Source organism: Selaginella moellendorffii, unplaced genomic scaffold (genome assembly GCF_000143415.4).
Source record: "Selaginella moellendorffii unplaced genomic scaffold, v1.0 SELMOscaffold_40, whole genome shotgun sequence".
In the NCBI taxonomy this organism is placed as follows: Eukaryota; Viridiplantae; Streptophyta; class Lycopodiopsida; order Selaginellales; family Selaginellaceae; genus Selaginella; species Selaginella moellendorffii.
Window position 1 is genome coordinate 1,597,394 of NW_003314301.1, and position 15,079 is coordinate 1,612,472.

Consider the following 15,079-nt stretch of genomic DNA (forward strand, 5'->3'; position numbering starts at 1 on the left):
TTACCTTAAAATGCAGGACGGTCGACTTGCAGAAAGAGATATTGTGCAGTTTGTTCCGCTTCGCGACATGGGAAGTAAGTTAGCTCAAAAATAGAGTTTTTATTATCTGTTAATGTAATCCTTACGCTCTAACAGATAAAACGAACCTGAGGCGAACCATGCTTGCAGAGCTGCCAATGCAACTACTAGAATTTATGAGGTCACGCAGTATCGTTCCAAACTTGAACCTGAGGTAGCTATTGATTTTTGGGTATGATTCTTTTATCATCTTTTAAAATCTTTTAATGGCCTTCTAATATTTACCAACAAAAGTTGATTTTACTAATGTATATATGTGTTGTTTTTAAATCTTTACACACCAAAGCATCTATTCACATTACTGAACTCATATTTTTTTTGTTGAGTTGTATGAAAACTATTATGCACACAATCACATTTAAATTACTTTTGTGTATAATATTTTTGTGATGGTTGTACAATGTATACATGGGGCATGATAGTTCAGTTTATGACTTATGTCATTTGCAATTTCAAATGGACTTTTATAAAAATTTCACCATAGTGAGATATAATGATATTATAACATCATTATATTTCTATGAATGTTTAATAGTCTCAAACTATTCTTTTTAATCACATTCTTTGGTTTCAATATTTTTTGTTGACTTTTTTGTTCTTCTTTATAACCACATGCAACTAAAGGGCTAAAGAATAAGATGCAATTTAAGATGATAAATATTCTTGCAAATGCAATATTTATAATTATGAAGATCAATACAGAATTTCAAACTCTTGATAAAGTTTTGGCACCATGTAATTTGTCCACTTGATAAGTTTTGCTCAGATTAATATATTAATAAAAAATGTAACACATATAGTGTTTAAAGTTTTTAACTAAATCCACAAAATAATGTAGTTGGATATATAAGTTAAATTTATCAAATATAAATTTAAATAAATAATTAAAAAAATTAATCAGAAACATATAAATAATTTATTTAATAGTAATAGTAAGTATATTCAGTAGTAACAAGAATATTATATAAATAAGAAATATGACTGATTTATCAAATTATAAGTTTAAATGGAACAAAATTAATTACATAAATCCAATTCAAACCAAAAATAATAATAAATAATAAATTTTAATTACAAAATAAAACTATTATAAAAAGTTTAAATAATAGGTATTTAATATTTTGCATTAACATAATGCTAGTGGGAAGTGGTAAAACATTATAACTTATTCATGTTAGAAATCTATAAATATATGTTTAATTTTAAATTTTATTTATTTATACTTTTAATATTTTATTCCATTTCGGTATAGAATATTTGCTATTATATAGTGCACATAAAAATATTTTTATAAAATTGCTAGTTAATAATTATTTTTAATTAACTCGTTATCTTCTCTACTTGCTGAAAAACTTTAGGTAATTGCTATTATTTTAAAAATTCTCAAAACAATTTTTCATAAAATCAATACTAATGTATGATAATGTTTTTTAAAATTAATGTTTTTTTGTAAAACATATAAATCCCAAAAATTAAAATAACATAAATATTTAAAAGTAACTATGTTGAAACTTTTATAAGATAAACTGATAAAAACTTCCACTTTGAAACCTTGTGTTTTAAAACTTTAATCTTGATATTCCCACTTATCATAATAATCTATTAATCATTATTTTATCTCTATACTTATTCCACAATTGCTTCTTTGAGAGTTCCATTCTTGCTCTCAACTTTTAAAATAAAAGTTTTAGTTTAAAGTATATTACAATTGTTAGAATTTTAAAAGTTTTAGTTAAAAGTATGTTACAATTGTTGGATTTCCATTTCAGCCAGTACCACATAACACACCTTAAGCTCCATTTTTCAACTTGGGAATTTGTGTTTTATAGCCTTGAGTTGCTTTAATTTATAATTTGAGTAGAGACTTATACAAAAAAAACTAATTGTAAAGCACTGATGAGGAAGATGAAGTTGACAGTGGCAAAATTGGTGGTAAAAGTGGCACCCATATCCCACAAAAATTCTTATTCCAAATTCCACACATCAAATCACCTAAAACCCTAACTTTGTGTTGCCATTTCTCTCAATCCTTTTGCAAATTCATAGGGTGAGCAAGTTAAGAAGTCACTTTTTGTGTGCCAAAAATGTGAGCTTGTGACCATACTCTATAGAATAGGCTTAGAATATTCCTTGTCACTTACACCTATCACATAGATTGCAGTACCTTCTATGCGCAAATATCAATCAACACACTTTGATTAATTATTTGGAATTGTGTCTAGCTCTTGCTTGTAAAGGAGCTGTCATTGCTACCAATGTCAATGTAGCTAGCAATCAAATACATCCATCCCACCAAATTCACCTCTAGTATTTTGTCAAAGAAATCTTGTGCCTCCAGCATTTGCCCCCATCAGGCAAATGCCAGTAGCATTGTTGTCCAGATCAAAAGATTATCATGTTCCAGGAGACTATGTTTTACAGTGGTATCAAATCAAACATTCCCTTGTTGATTGAAGATGTGGCATAGCCTGTGATCATGGCATTCCAGGATAACACATTCTTCATAGGCATTGAATAAAACATTGCCTTTGCTTGGATTGGGTGTAGGCTGCCACCATTATGGTCTAGGAAACAGGGTTTTGATCAATCTTGCACTTTGAGTAAGTAAATGCTGCAATTAAAATGTTTCACACTAGATTTTTTCAAATGCAACCATCGCTTTATTGGGACTGTCACACTTTCTAAGTGTTGTGTGCTATGAGATTGCTATTACATACAAATGCATGGATTTATCTGCCTAATGCTAGCTTCCATTTTATTGCACATATTTGTAGCTCTATTGCAATATCCTATCACCATGGCACTTGGAGTGTATCTATACATATTTCTAATAGTAGGGATTATACTTTCTATGCTGTTTTAACTGTTTAAATTATAGGTTTTTAAATCTATATAGCTGTGATTTATAGTAACATCATGTAAAATATAGCATCAGAGTTAACTCTAAAAACATTTATATGTTGCTTTATTTCTTAAATGTTATGATGTGTACTATTTTAATTTTTGAAGTTTACCATATAAAATCATCGAATCATCCTCTTCTAATCAGTTATATATGTTTTCTTCTAGATGTTTTGCTTTTATCCAAACAACAAACCATAAAACATTTACATATATATTTTCCACTCATTGATAGCTTCAAAACTTTTGATTGCTGAAAGGAAACATTTAAAAATAATAAAATCCTCTGAAAAAAAAAGATTTTAATAGCATAAGATATGCTTGTTGAGAGAATTGTTTTGAAAGACTATCAATCTAAAAGTGCATAGTTACAATCAACAATCAAAAGAACCAAAAATGGATCTATCCAAATTAGTGCTTGATTTAACTTCACTATTGGTTTATAAACTAATATAATCTTTTTTGTTATAATATGTAATTAACATTTTATTATTACCTAGAAATCCATCAAGTGTCATATGAATAAAATATTTTAGAGATTGCCACTTGTTGTCTAGTATTAAGTATAAACAATCACTTCCAACATCTTGAATAGAGGATTATATCTATATATATATCTATATATATATATATATATATATATATATATATATATATATATATATATATATTAGTAATATGTTGAGGATCTTAGGTCTTTTGACCACTCTTGAGCTCACAAGCTGAGTTCAAATTTCAGTTGTAGTTTAAAGTTAACATTATAAACTTTATAATGTCTACAAAATTTGTAATTTAAAAATTAAGGTTTATAGTGGATCTAGCTGTGTTCTATATTTTTAATATCTTTTTGCATATTATATAAATAAACATAGTGTGAGGTTGAAGTGTACAGCTACGATGCCATATACTAATATTAGCATAATGGGATTTTGGTAGCCATCAGATTGATTTCAATCCAAACCACTTGCTCTTGTATATAAGCTAGAGTTTTTAGGCTAATTGATATGTATATTTTTTGTATTCCCTTCCCATATTTTATACACTCATATTAGTGGAGGTGAGGGGTATTTCTGGTTTTCCCTAAGGAGTGCTTGGATTTGGGATTTTGGTTTAGATCTAACTTTTGCATTATCTAAATCTCCTTTTTGTCTAACTTCTTTTCTTTTACTATTTCCTTTTCATTCATCTTCATGGTAGAGTAACAATCTCCTCCTCCTTTGACTCTGGAACAACAGTTAGTGCAATTGTTTGATGCTATATAATTGTAGTAGAACAACCAAACTTGGTTGATAGTAACATTCACAGCACGTGGTATAGCTTCTCTTGCTCTTAGTGCCAATCTTCGCGTTTGGCTGGAGTTCTTTCATGGGAATCCTAGGGATGATATGTATCATTGGTTCGATGGTTCATAGTGATTTCTATATATCGTTCTTAGAATAATTCTTGACATTCGCATGAGTTTCCCACATGTTTCTAAGGGACGACACTGCAGTGATATAATGGTTTGAGTGCAGCCATTTGTGAGGATTAGAATATTCTCCCAGACGTATTCAAATGCACATTTGGACATGTTGATGATTGTGATGATGTCTTCCAACAATTGCATTGTCTTTGTCAATGGCTATCTGAGTTAGTGATGCAATTTGGCATTTGTTTCCAAAGCTTCTTGCTTTATGCAAAGCAAATATGTTGAAGCGGATCAAGCTAAAAATGTTATGGCTAAAATTTCATGAAGATCTTATAAGACTTATGCATGCATTTGCTCTAGCCACTTTTGACAATGCCCTTCATTTGGCACAACATTATGAGATGTCACCTCTTCTTTTAGCTGCACATCTTTCAGCTCCACTCCTTATGGGAGATAGTCATGTTCCAATGGAGGTTGATGATGCTACTGCTCAAGTTCAAGGACAAGGGCAAGGATGTAGTTGTGGTTGTACTGTTTGTTGCTAGGCGTGTGATGAAGTTGGTCATAATTATTAACATTATTGGCGTTTTTCGGATTAGCAACCTCCATTTCTTGGGTGGAGACTTTGGCATCAACAATGTTTTGTTAGTGCTACTACAGTGGAAAATCTGGACACTGAGATGCATCCATAAAACAAAGAGTCAAGTGAGTAATAGAGGGAATTTGCACAAATAAGTTAGTGACCCTCCATTTTTCTTTTAGAAGTATCATCAAGAAGTTCACTCGGCATTAGTTCATTCATTGTTTACTTTCCAAACTTGTTTTTATAACAAAATGTCTTCTATTATTCTCTCCGTGTTGATTGATACAGGTTTGAGTTTATCTTCTATTGCTCAACTTGTTGCCATACATTGCCATCTACATGTGAGACACAAAATCCCTAGGCCCCAAAGTGGAGCCAAAAGGGTGCCACATTTTAGTGGCCGAAGCGAAAGCCAAACGAACGTAACACTTTTGGACCAAAAGCTTCGACTTGAAAGGTCAAGAGAGGGAATGGAACTCCCAAAGAAGTGCTCAAGGAACAAGCACAAAGCAAGAAATAAGTGAGTCTCTAGAAAAGGGACACAAAAGGACCCGAGATGGAGTCCGAGATGGAGTCCGAGATAAACCTGACATAGAGTCCGAGATGGACCCAACATGGAGTTCGAGATGGAGTCCGAGATGGACCCGAGATGGAGTCCGAGATAGACTGAGATGGACCTGAGATGGAGTCCGAGATAGAGTCCGAGATGGACCTGAGATGGAGTCTAAAATGGAGTCCAAGATGGAATCCGAGATGGAGTCCAAGGACCCGAGATGGAGTCTGAACTCGAGATCAAGACCAAGACCAAGACCGACATCGAGACCAAGACCGGGACCGAGACCGAGGCCGAGGCCGAGGCCAAGACTGAGCCCAAGCCCAAGCCCGCGTCCGAGTCCAAGTCCGAGTCCGAGTCCAAGTTTGAGTCTAAGGGGGTGAAAGCCCAAAGCGTTCGTCTCCCAGACCCTGGGGGGTTTGGTGAGCTCCAAAAGTATAATAGGGGGAGGACTCTAGTGGAGCCAGTTTGGCCAGGAAAGGCCAGTTTGGCCCAGGAAGGCTATACCTAGGTGTTGGGTGATGGGATAACCACTGAGAAGTCCAAAGCTAGAGTGAATACGGACCGATAAGTGGGGTAGTTTGGTGAAGTGTTCAAGAGCCGACTCTAGTTCCCCCGGAAGATCTAATGGTCGATGCTCCCAGTCCAAGTGTGGGTGGCACTACCTACTTGGATACCTGGCATGGCTCAACGGAACGTCGCTCTAAGCCCATGGCTAGAGCACCCAAAGGTGAGGTGGAAGGCGGGGAGAGTACCCATGAGGCTCACATAGGGCCACGGTGTTCCAAAATGTTGTCCCAAAGGCCTAGACTGTGAAAAAGAAGAGGAGTAGTCCTTTGGTGTAGTGACCAAGGATACAATCGTGTGGTGAGGAAGTCCCAGAGGACCATGGGACTTAGTGGTCGGGCCTATGGGCCTCGATCCAGTGGCAATGTTGGCGAACACGGCCATGGGCAGAAAGGGATTTGGTGGGGACCGGAAAAGGGTTATTGGGGAAGGTTATTCCCCATGTCTGTGGGCATCCTAAGGATGCTAAGGAGTGGATTTGGGATGACCACTCATGGATGGATGGCCTAGTCTTTGAGAGACAGGATTGTGATGTAGGTGGTGTTAGACTATTGATATGACCAATGTGAATGGGCATGGCTTTAGCGTAACGGGCTGATATGTCAGTGGTACCTTGGGGTATTGGCCATGGGATTGGACATGTGGAGCACTTGGACCAAGTGCAATGGTTAAGTGGCATGGATGCCCTTCTTGGGGCTAGCAAGTCCCTAAGTCCAAAATAGGACTTATAGAGGTTGTGAGTGAGACTCCTCCATTTTGTCAGAGGTGTGGTTAAGTGACTAAAGTAGATTGGAAAATTTAGTCGTTTACACTACATTTGTGTCATGTGACAAAGCTAGTTTTTATTCTTTATGGCAATAGTTGTATACACATATGTGCATGAGATGAGGCAAACCTAGTTGTGTATGTGGGTGATCTCGAGCTTGGGTTATAATCATTATGGGTGGTGCTGAATCAAGCTTTTGACCTCATCCTTGGTATGGATTAGTTGCAACGCAATCATGCCAAATGTAACTTTGAAGCTTCTCTGTGAGACACAAAATCCCTAGGCCCCAAAGTGGAGCCGAAAGGGTGCCACGTGGTAGTGGCCAAAGCGAAAGCCAAACGAACGTAACACGTTTAGACTAAAAGCTCTGACTTGAAAAGGTCGAAAGTGGGAGTGGAACTCCCAATGAAGTGCTCGAGGAATGAGCACGAAGCGAGTAATAAGCGAGGCTCCAAAAGGGGACCCAAAAGGACCAACATATGACACGTGGAAGTGTCCGAGATGGACCCGAGTTGGAGTCTGAAGTGGAGTCCAAAGTGGAGTCCGAGAAGGACCCTGAGATGGAGTCCGAGGTGGAGTCCGAGGTGGACTCGAGATGGACCCGAGATGGAGTTCGATATGGAGTCTGAGATGGAGTCCGAGGTGGAGTCTGAGGTGGACCCGAGATGGAGTCCGAGATGGACCCGAGATGGACCCGAGATGGAGTCCGAGATGGACCCGAGGTGGAGTCTGAGATGAGTCCGAGATGGAGTCCGAGATGGACCCGAGATGGAGTCCGAGATGGAGTCCGAGATGGACCCAAGATGGAGTCCGAGATGGACCCGAGATGGAGTCCGAAGTCGAGACCGAGACTGGGACCGAGACCGGAACCAAGACCAAGACTGAGATCAGGACCGAGACCGAGACCAAGGCCGAGGCCGAAACCGAGCCTGAGCCTGAGTCCGAGTCCGAGTCCGAGTCCGAGTCCGAGTCTGAGAGGGTGAAAGCCCAAAGCATTCGTCTCCCAGACCCTGGGGGGTTTGGTGAGCTCCAAAAGTATAATAGGGGGAGGACTGCAGTAGAGCCAGTTTGGCCAGGAAAGGCCAGTTTGGCCCAGCAAGGCCGGACCCAGTGTTGGGTGATGAGCTGCCCACTGGGAAGTCCAAGACTAGAGTGAACACAAACTGACAAGCGGGGTAGCTTGGTGAAGTGTTCAAGAGCTGGCTTTAGTTCCCCCGGGAGATCGACTGGCCGATGCTCCCAGTCCAAGTGTGGGTGGCACTACCTACTTGGATACCTGTCATGGCTCAACGGAACCTCGCTCTATGCCCATGGCTAAAGCACCTAAAGGCGAAAGGCGGGGAGAGTACCTATGAGGCTTGCGTAAGGCCACGGTGTTCCGAAATGTTGTCCCAAAGTCCCAGACTATGGAAAGGAAGAGGAGTAGCCCTCTGGTGTGGTGACAAAGGACACGGTCACCCAGTGAGGAAGTCCCAGAGGACAGTTGGACTTAGAGGTCGGGCCTGCAAGCCTTGATCCAGTGGCAGTGTTGGTGAAAACAGCCATCGACAGAGAGGGACTTGGTGGGGACCGGAAAAGAGATATTGGGGAAGGTTATTCCCTAAGTCTGCGAGCATCCTAAGGATGCTAAGGAGTATTTTTTGTATATTGTTTAGTTTGTACGAGTTCTTGGTGATATCATTCGGTTTGAATAATGGTCTAGCGACTTTCTAGTGAATGATAGATGAGGTTCTTTGTGATATGCCATAAGTGATTGCTAACTTCATTGATGATGTTTTGATCCACTCAGAGAGGATGTGGTAGGAACACGTTTATAATGTTCTTAAAGTGTTGGATCAGCTACAGAAAGTTGGTTTAAAGTTGAAACAGTCAAAGTGTGTGTTTAGGTCCAAAGACACGACTTATTTTGGGTACCATATTTCTCATGAGGGTTTGCAAGTTGATCTTGACAAATTTATGGCTATTCTAAAGTTCCCTACTCCAAAATATGTGAATGATGTGCAATGATGTTTCATTTGGTCTAAAGAGCTATTAATGACTCTTTCAATTTTGGTGTATCCTAACTACACTTGACCTTTCATTTTGCGCGTGGATACTTTTGATATTTATCTTGGAAGTATATTGATACAAAAGAGCCCAAATGTGTTTGATCAACACTATCCTATTGCATATATAAACCATATATTATAACTAGTAGAGGCGAACTACTCCATGATAGAGAAAGAGTGTTTATCAGTAGTCTGGGGTTTTGGGAAGTTGAACCGCAAGTTTATAAGGTTTGGCATGACATCTAGCAGGCCGATCCTCCAAATATTGTATATATGTAATGGTTGAAAAGATTCATACAAAAGGATCGGGAACAATTCGTACCACCTATAGATCCATCGATGCCTCCTCCTAATATTCCTCTAGATCCTGGCCCATCTATGAAAAAACTTTGATAGTCTTCTATCATTTTGAGAGGAGGAGATGATGTGAGGTCCAAATGTATAGCTATGATGTTGTATACTAATATTAGCATAATGAGATTTTAGTAGCCATCTGATTAATTTCAATCTAGACCACTCGCTCCTGTATATAAGATAGGGTTTTTAAACTAATTGATATGCATATTTTTTGTATTCCCTTTCTATATTCCATGCACTCATAGTAGAGATTTCTTATCTATAATTTAAAGATTTATTGCATTCTAAGTTTGCTAGAACTTTAAATAAAATAAGAATTTTTTATAGAAAATCCACCTTAAATCCATACTATGTGCTTTCTGGCTTTTAAATATCTATTATAATTTTAAAATTATTAAGCTTGAATTAAGATTTCTTAGCAATACCATATATAGTTGTTAATGTAAGCATGGTGTATATTCTTATTAAGTTAGTAATTCAAGGGCTAAAAGATGCAATAATTGTACTATTGCACAACACAACCAAACCAAAAGATAAAAATAAAGATATATAAATATTATTGTAAAGAGAACAGTTGCAAGTATATGAAATGAAAAAGTATGTCTTTCTTGTAATTATATAATAAGTCTGGTTCAACAAAAAACTAGACTTACCTTGTCACACTGAGATGCCCACTCACCTTGGCACCTCGCCCACTTGCCTACCTCATCTACTCACACACTTGCTGTCACAGGCAAGCTCTATTTGACAGTGAACCAAACATGCCTAGTCTCACCTACCTCACCAGCCTTGGCATCTCACTTGCCCACCCACTCACCCAGCCTACTGCACCTGTGGCAAGTCTAGTTTGCTGTAAAATTGGACTTGCCTAATCCTCATCCAACTGTGGTGTTACTAGGCAAGTTCAGCTCAATAGTGAATTGGATATACTCAATTGCACCAGGCACAAATGCTTGCCTCACCTACCTTGACACCTCATATGTCCACCACTTGCCTCTTTACCATTGCACTTGTAGTGCTTTTTAGCATTTGTGGTTCATTGTTGAGAAAAAAGTTTATACATCATTATAATGCATGTAGTTTTCACCTTTTATCTTATGGTGATTTACCATAAAATAACTACAAAATAGAATGTAAACCTTTGGCCACATATCTAAGAGCAGCAAAACAAAACTTAAGGTTTAAAGTTTTGGGCCATTAAATGATAGAACAAGGCTAAACTTTTGCACATATAGCCAAGGAGCAAAGGAACCAAAACATGGAAGGACTTCTGAGTGTACAGCCTAAGGAGTAAAGGGATAAAAGCACAAAATGACATTAGAATAATCTTAGAGCATCTAAATTTCCTAATGCCAAAGTTAATAAGCAAAATGGAGCTAAATATAGTTTAGCATAATTTTAATATATTCCAAAAAAAAAACTTAATCACAAAAACTTACTAAGTATGGAATGACATTAGATGTAGGAAGAATACCATCTTATTTAAAACAATCTCTACATTCCTTTTGCTAAGATATGCCTTACTACCAAATCTATTGTAGTTTGGAGGCTGATAGAACAATAGATTTGCCAGAGAGCATTGCCACAAATCCCCGAGCAAAGCTGATGCTGACTTGCCCATCTATGTAGACATCACTCTGAAAAACTTGTCAGTGAATCTCGTTGAGGGACTCTTTTAGAGAATTGGAGCTGCCTGTCCTCAACTAAGAAACCTTGTAGCTTGTTCCCTCGTGTTTGAAGATGCTGCATCTCTTGATCGACTTTCATGTCCCACACTCAATCCATGACATCGCAAAATACATGATATGCATGTTGATCGGTCACGCAAATTCCAACCTTTGGAAAAACTTCAATGTCGTAGAGCTAGCTTCCACACTTTTGCCATCAGGCACTACACAGTCGCTACTTGCCGATGCTGTTTGGTCCTACTGCCACTGCTTGGTGCCGTTGCTTGGTGGTGCTGCCACTTGGTGACTCTGGTGCTGCTGCAGGACCTTGGAGCACCAGTTGTGCTGCCGCTGCTGGAGCTCGAGCCTACCGCCTAAATCCCATTTGTGCTGTGCCCACCCTCGCCGCCTTCCATGCCCTGGTCGCCCTCGTGGCTGCCATAGTCGCGCTGTGCCTCTCCTGCCCTGCTGACGCATTTTGCAGAGCTCGTCCTTGACATTCTCGCTTACCTCCGGTGTTTTCACTGCTCTACCAAACCAATTTTCTGGATCACGTAGAAACACGACCAGAGGTTTACAAGTCACTGAAAGCTGCTCAACAAAGAGAAGTTACTAAGATAGAAAATTTACCTCTTGCAAAGCATTAATTCTGGTGCAATAGCTAATGATTCAATTTCTCCACCTTTTCCTGTTGTTGTTCTTTCCTTTTCAGAGTAATCTTCATCATCACAGTACAGGAGATTCTTCCATATCATTGCTAATCTTCACAATCACTTGCATTTGTCATTCATTTATTATAGTTTACATATGTAATGTTATATTCTATTCACATGAATTAATTTAAATGAAATAAGATGGTGCCTTTGGTTTACGCTTCTGGTAGACGCCATTGACGATCTCCATGTCTTTCTCCTTAACTTCACCATATTGCTGGTTCCAGGCCTCGAGTTGAGTATTAACAAAGCGCGCCGTGGGGCAAACCTGCAACAACCAAACTCTCATGGTTAACTTTCTAGTCAACTCAAAAGTCAAACCTTGCACATTGACTTCTTAAAGTCATCCACACACAAGGGTCGAATTTCCACATCATCATTTACTTTCTCGTTGAGCTGCAAAGATTTTGGAAAGTTTGAGAGAGTAAGAGTCAAAGTTGTAACTACCTCAGCTTCCTTGGCCAGAAGCTCCCGCACTGGCACGTAAGCAGCTGCAGTACATAAGTTCTATATACATGGCGATACAATTAGAGGTGTAATCAAGTAAAGATTTTACCTTTAAGTCACTTCCTGAGTATCCCGTTGTTAAACGGCCCAGCTCCTCCAAATCAAACTTGTTGTCCAGCTTCTCGCCTTCCAACAAAACCTTGAGGATTTCCACGCGGCTTGACCTCTTCGGGAGACTGATCAAGATCCTGAATCGACGGAGATTACAGATAGTTGCAACGGGGCAAGCTAAGATCAGTATTACCTTCTGGGGAGACGCCGAATGACAGCTTCGTCAAGCCTATTCGTGGCTGCCAAAAGCATAACTCTCTTGTCATCTTTGGTACGAAGGCCATCCCACGCTGTCATGAACTCGTTCTTGACGCTGCGAGAGGTTTCATCCTCATTTAGCTCGCCTCTTGCTCCTAAAATGCTGTCCACTTCATCCACAAAGATAATCGTGGGTGCGAGCTTCTCTGCCAGTGTGAAGACTGCCTTGGCCAACTTTTCGGCTTCACCGTACCACTGTGATGATAGTCAAGATCAAACGCTAAAATATAAACACTTGTACCATTGAGCTGATTGTTGAGCTTGTGATGCTGATGAATGCCGTGTTTGCTTCCGAGGCAATGGCCTTTGCAATGTGTGTCTTTCCCGTTCCTGGAGGCCCAAACAAGAGCATTCCCCGGCAAGGCTGGAAGTTTTTGGAGTGTGAGAAGCTTTCACATATGTAATGAACTTGGATTACCTTGAGTAAATTTCCTTTGCTAAATAGCTTTGGCCTTGTCAAAGGAAGGATCAGAAGCTCTTGTAGTGTGGCTTTTACTTTTTTCAAGCCGCCGACATTTCTGAACGACAGTCCAGTCTCGCCAGCAGCAATCACACACGGCAAAAGCATTGTTTCGTACTCGTCGTACGTTATCTGCATATGCCCTATCCAATGTTAGCTTAGAGAATGAACATTGGCCACTGCTTACATTTCTTAAGATCTTAGTCGTTGTATTCTTTGATATCTCCAATTTGTCAACAGATAACTGGAGACTGATCATCAAATCAAAGTGAGAGAAATCTAAGTCATCAAAGAACTAAATCCAATACCTTTCTAAGGATAAGGAAGTTCCGGTTGAGCCTTTGGATGCTGAATCCAAAGCTTGGGAAATGTGGATGTTTAGAGTGTGCCCTACGATCCTCTCAGCCTCTGCAAAGTTTAAACACAACGTTACCCGGGTCTACTAAATTTAGAGTGACCTGACCCTTATCAGTGAGAGAAACCCCATGTGGGATCTTGAGATCTTTAACGCCTTTGCATTCCCAGTTGAAAAGATCAAGCACCTCCTCAATCTTTTTAGTGTTTGTTTTAGATCTATACATGGCAGAGTCACTCTTAAGCTCATCTTGCCACTTTTGAAGCATATCCTTGTCCTGGAATTACAAACATAGGCCATAGCTTGAAGCTACAGTGGTTTGAGGATTGGGTTGAAGAGTTCTTACCTTTGGTGGAACAATCTTCACCTTGTTCTCGAATAAGCTGTAAATGTCTTCAAGGTAATAACCTGTGTGCTCCGGGTGTCGGGTGGACTTGTTCTCAACGTTAATCCTCGATGCAATGAGTACTATACCACCCGAGAGCATGTCTAGCTTATCCTGCAGTTTCTCAAGGAACTCTTTCCTCTGTGTTATTGCCACAGCTCTCCGAAACCAGTCTTCCGGATCAGGAAAGTACACCACCAGCCGTGTGCACCTCTCTAAAACCTTCATAAGCGGGAGCATTACAAGATTTGCAAAACAAATCTAGAAACTTGTACCATTTGTAGATGATTGATGACGTTGCAGCAAGAATCACAGGACAATTGAAGCTCCTCAGCTGCTTGAAAACAAATCTATCAAAACTTGCAAACAAAACGTTTTACGTACGTCTACAATAGGTAACACAGCTCGTAGATTCGAATTTTACAGCGACCATGCTGCTTCTCGAAAAGACCACCGAACCCAATTGTCCGTTTTTCAAGTTATGTCTATCAGTCCAGTAAACCATGTAGTGAAGTGATGTAACTAAGTAGAAGTTTTACCTCTCAGGATCGTTGCTTCCCACGAACTTGACATAATCTCCGCTCTGGATTAATTGGGGCTTGTCCTAGAGTCGAATATTCAACTGTAAGCAATCTCAGTTGGTTTATGAAATCACGCACCTTCGACTTTACAAATGCTTCATCGATTTCATCGTTTTCTTGCCCGTCGGCATCATCAGCCTTGTTCTTCTATTTAAAGTTTCCAAGATTATAGAAGTTCTAGCAGAAACGATGCAAACGATGCTTACTATCTTATAAGGTGACAACAGATTCCCGTAGAGAGAAAGAAACGAAGCATTGAGATCCTTGGCCACAGCCATGGCCAGAGTCTCTTGATAGATCTCCGACCCTGCAGAACAAAGGATTCATGAAAAGGGGTTTCCTTGTCTAGAGATTCCTTGCCTGGTGGTCCATGCAAAGCAATCCTTGGGCTGGTGGAGTCTAGGACTTTCATCCTTTTCATCAACTCAGGATGCTGCAAATGAGCAGTGGCGCAATGGACGACCATATCTCGAGTTTCTTGGCTGCCAGCAACCGTAAGTTCTAGCCAGAACAAAAGTATAGCTTACTCAAGGTAGTAAGGAAAACCATCCAGTGACACTGTAAGATCAGTGCTTTTGATGAGCCTATCCTCCCATTCCTTTGATGGTGGATCAGTGTTTTTGGCGTCCAATTGCTTTGGTGGTGGATCAGTGTTCTTGGCCTCCAATTCCTTTGGTGGTGGATCAGTGTTCTCGACGGGCCTAGCCTCCAATTCCTTTGGTGGCTCATCGCTAGAGCCCTTGGCTTTGAGAACTTTGGATTTTCTTTCCCACAACCTGCTAAGCATTTCGCCACCCCTGAAACCCTTAGGGCTCCAACTTAAAAATATGTGAATGTAAAG

General features: G+C 39.4%; 1 protein-coding gene and 1 long non-coding RNA gene across 2 annotated transcripts; one reads left to right on the forward strand and one right to left on the reverse strand.

The window, feature by feature from the left end:
- The first annotated feature begins 16 nt into the window (after positions 1-16).
- LOC112349623 lies at positions 17-348 on the forward strand. Its single transcript, XR_002993446.1, has 2 exons — positions 17-74; positions 136-348. It is a non-coding gene; the product is annotated as an uncharacterized LOC112349623 (long non-coding RNA).
- Positions 349-11,186: 10,838 nt separating this feature from the next.
- On the reverse strand, positions 11,187-15,025 carry LOC9660698 (spastin). Its single transcript, XM_024684203.1, has 9 exons — positions 14,785-15,025; positions 14,445-14,545; positions 13,640-13,879; positions 13,376-13,549; positions 12,876-13,049; positions 12,393-12,652; positions 12,198-12,336; positions 11,790-11,909; positions 11,187-11,519 (listed from the first exon to the last, which is right to left on the reverse strand). The coding sequence occupies exons 1-9, from the start codon at positions 15,023-15,025 to the stop codon at positions 11,187-11,189; spliced, it is 1,782 nt and encodes a 593-aa protein (XP_024539971.1).
- Positions 15,026-15,079: the final 54 nt, after the last annotated feature.

Coding starts and splice junctions, on each gene's coding strand:
- LOC9660698 (XM_024684203.1), bottom strand. CDS start 15,025: ATGCTTAGCAGGTTGTGGGAAAGAAAATCCAAAGTTCTCAAAGCCAAG. Junction 13,050..13,375: donor CTCTCACTGATAAGGGTCAG/GTCACTCTAAAT, acceptor GGGCATATGCAG/ATAACGTACGACGAGTACGA. Junction 11,910..12,197: donor ACTCAGGAAGTGACTTAAAG/GTAAAATCTTTA, acceptor TGGTTGTTGCAG/GTTTGCCCCACGGCGCGCTT.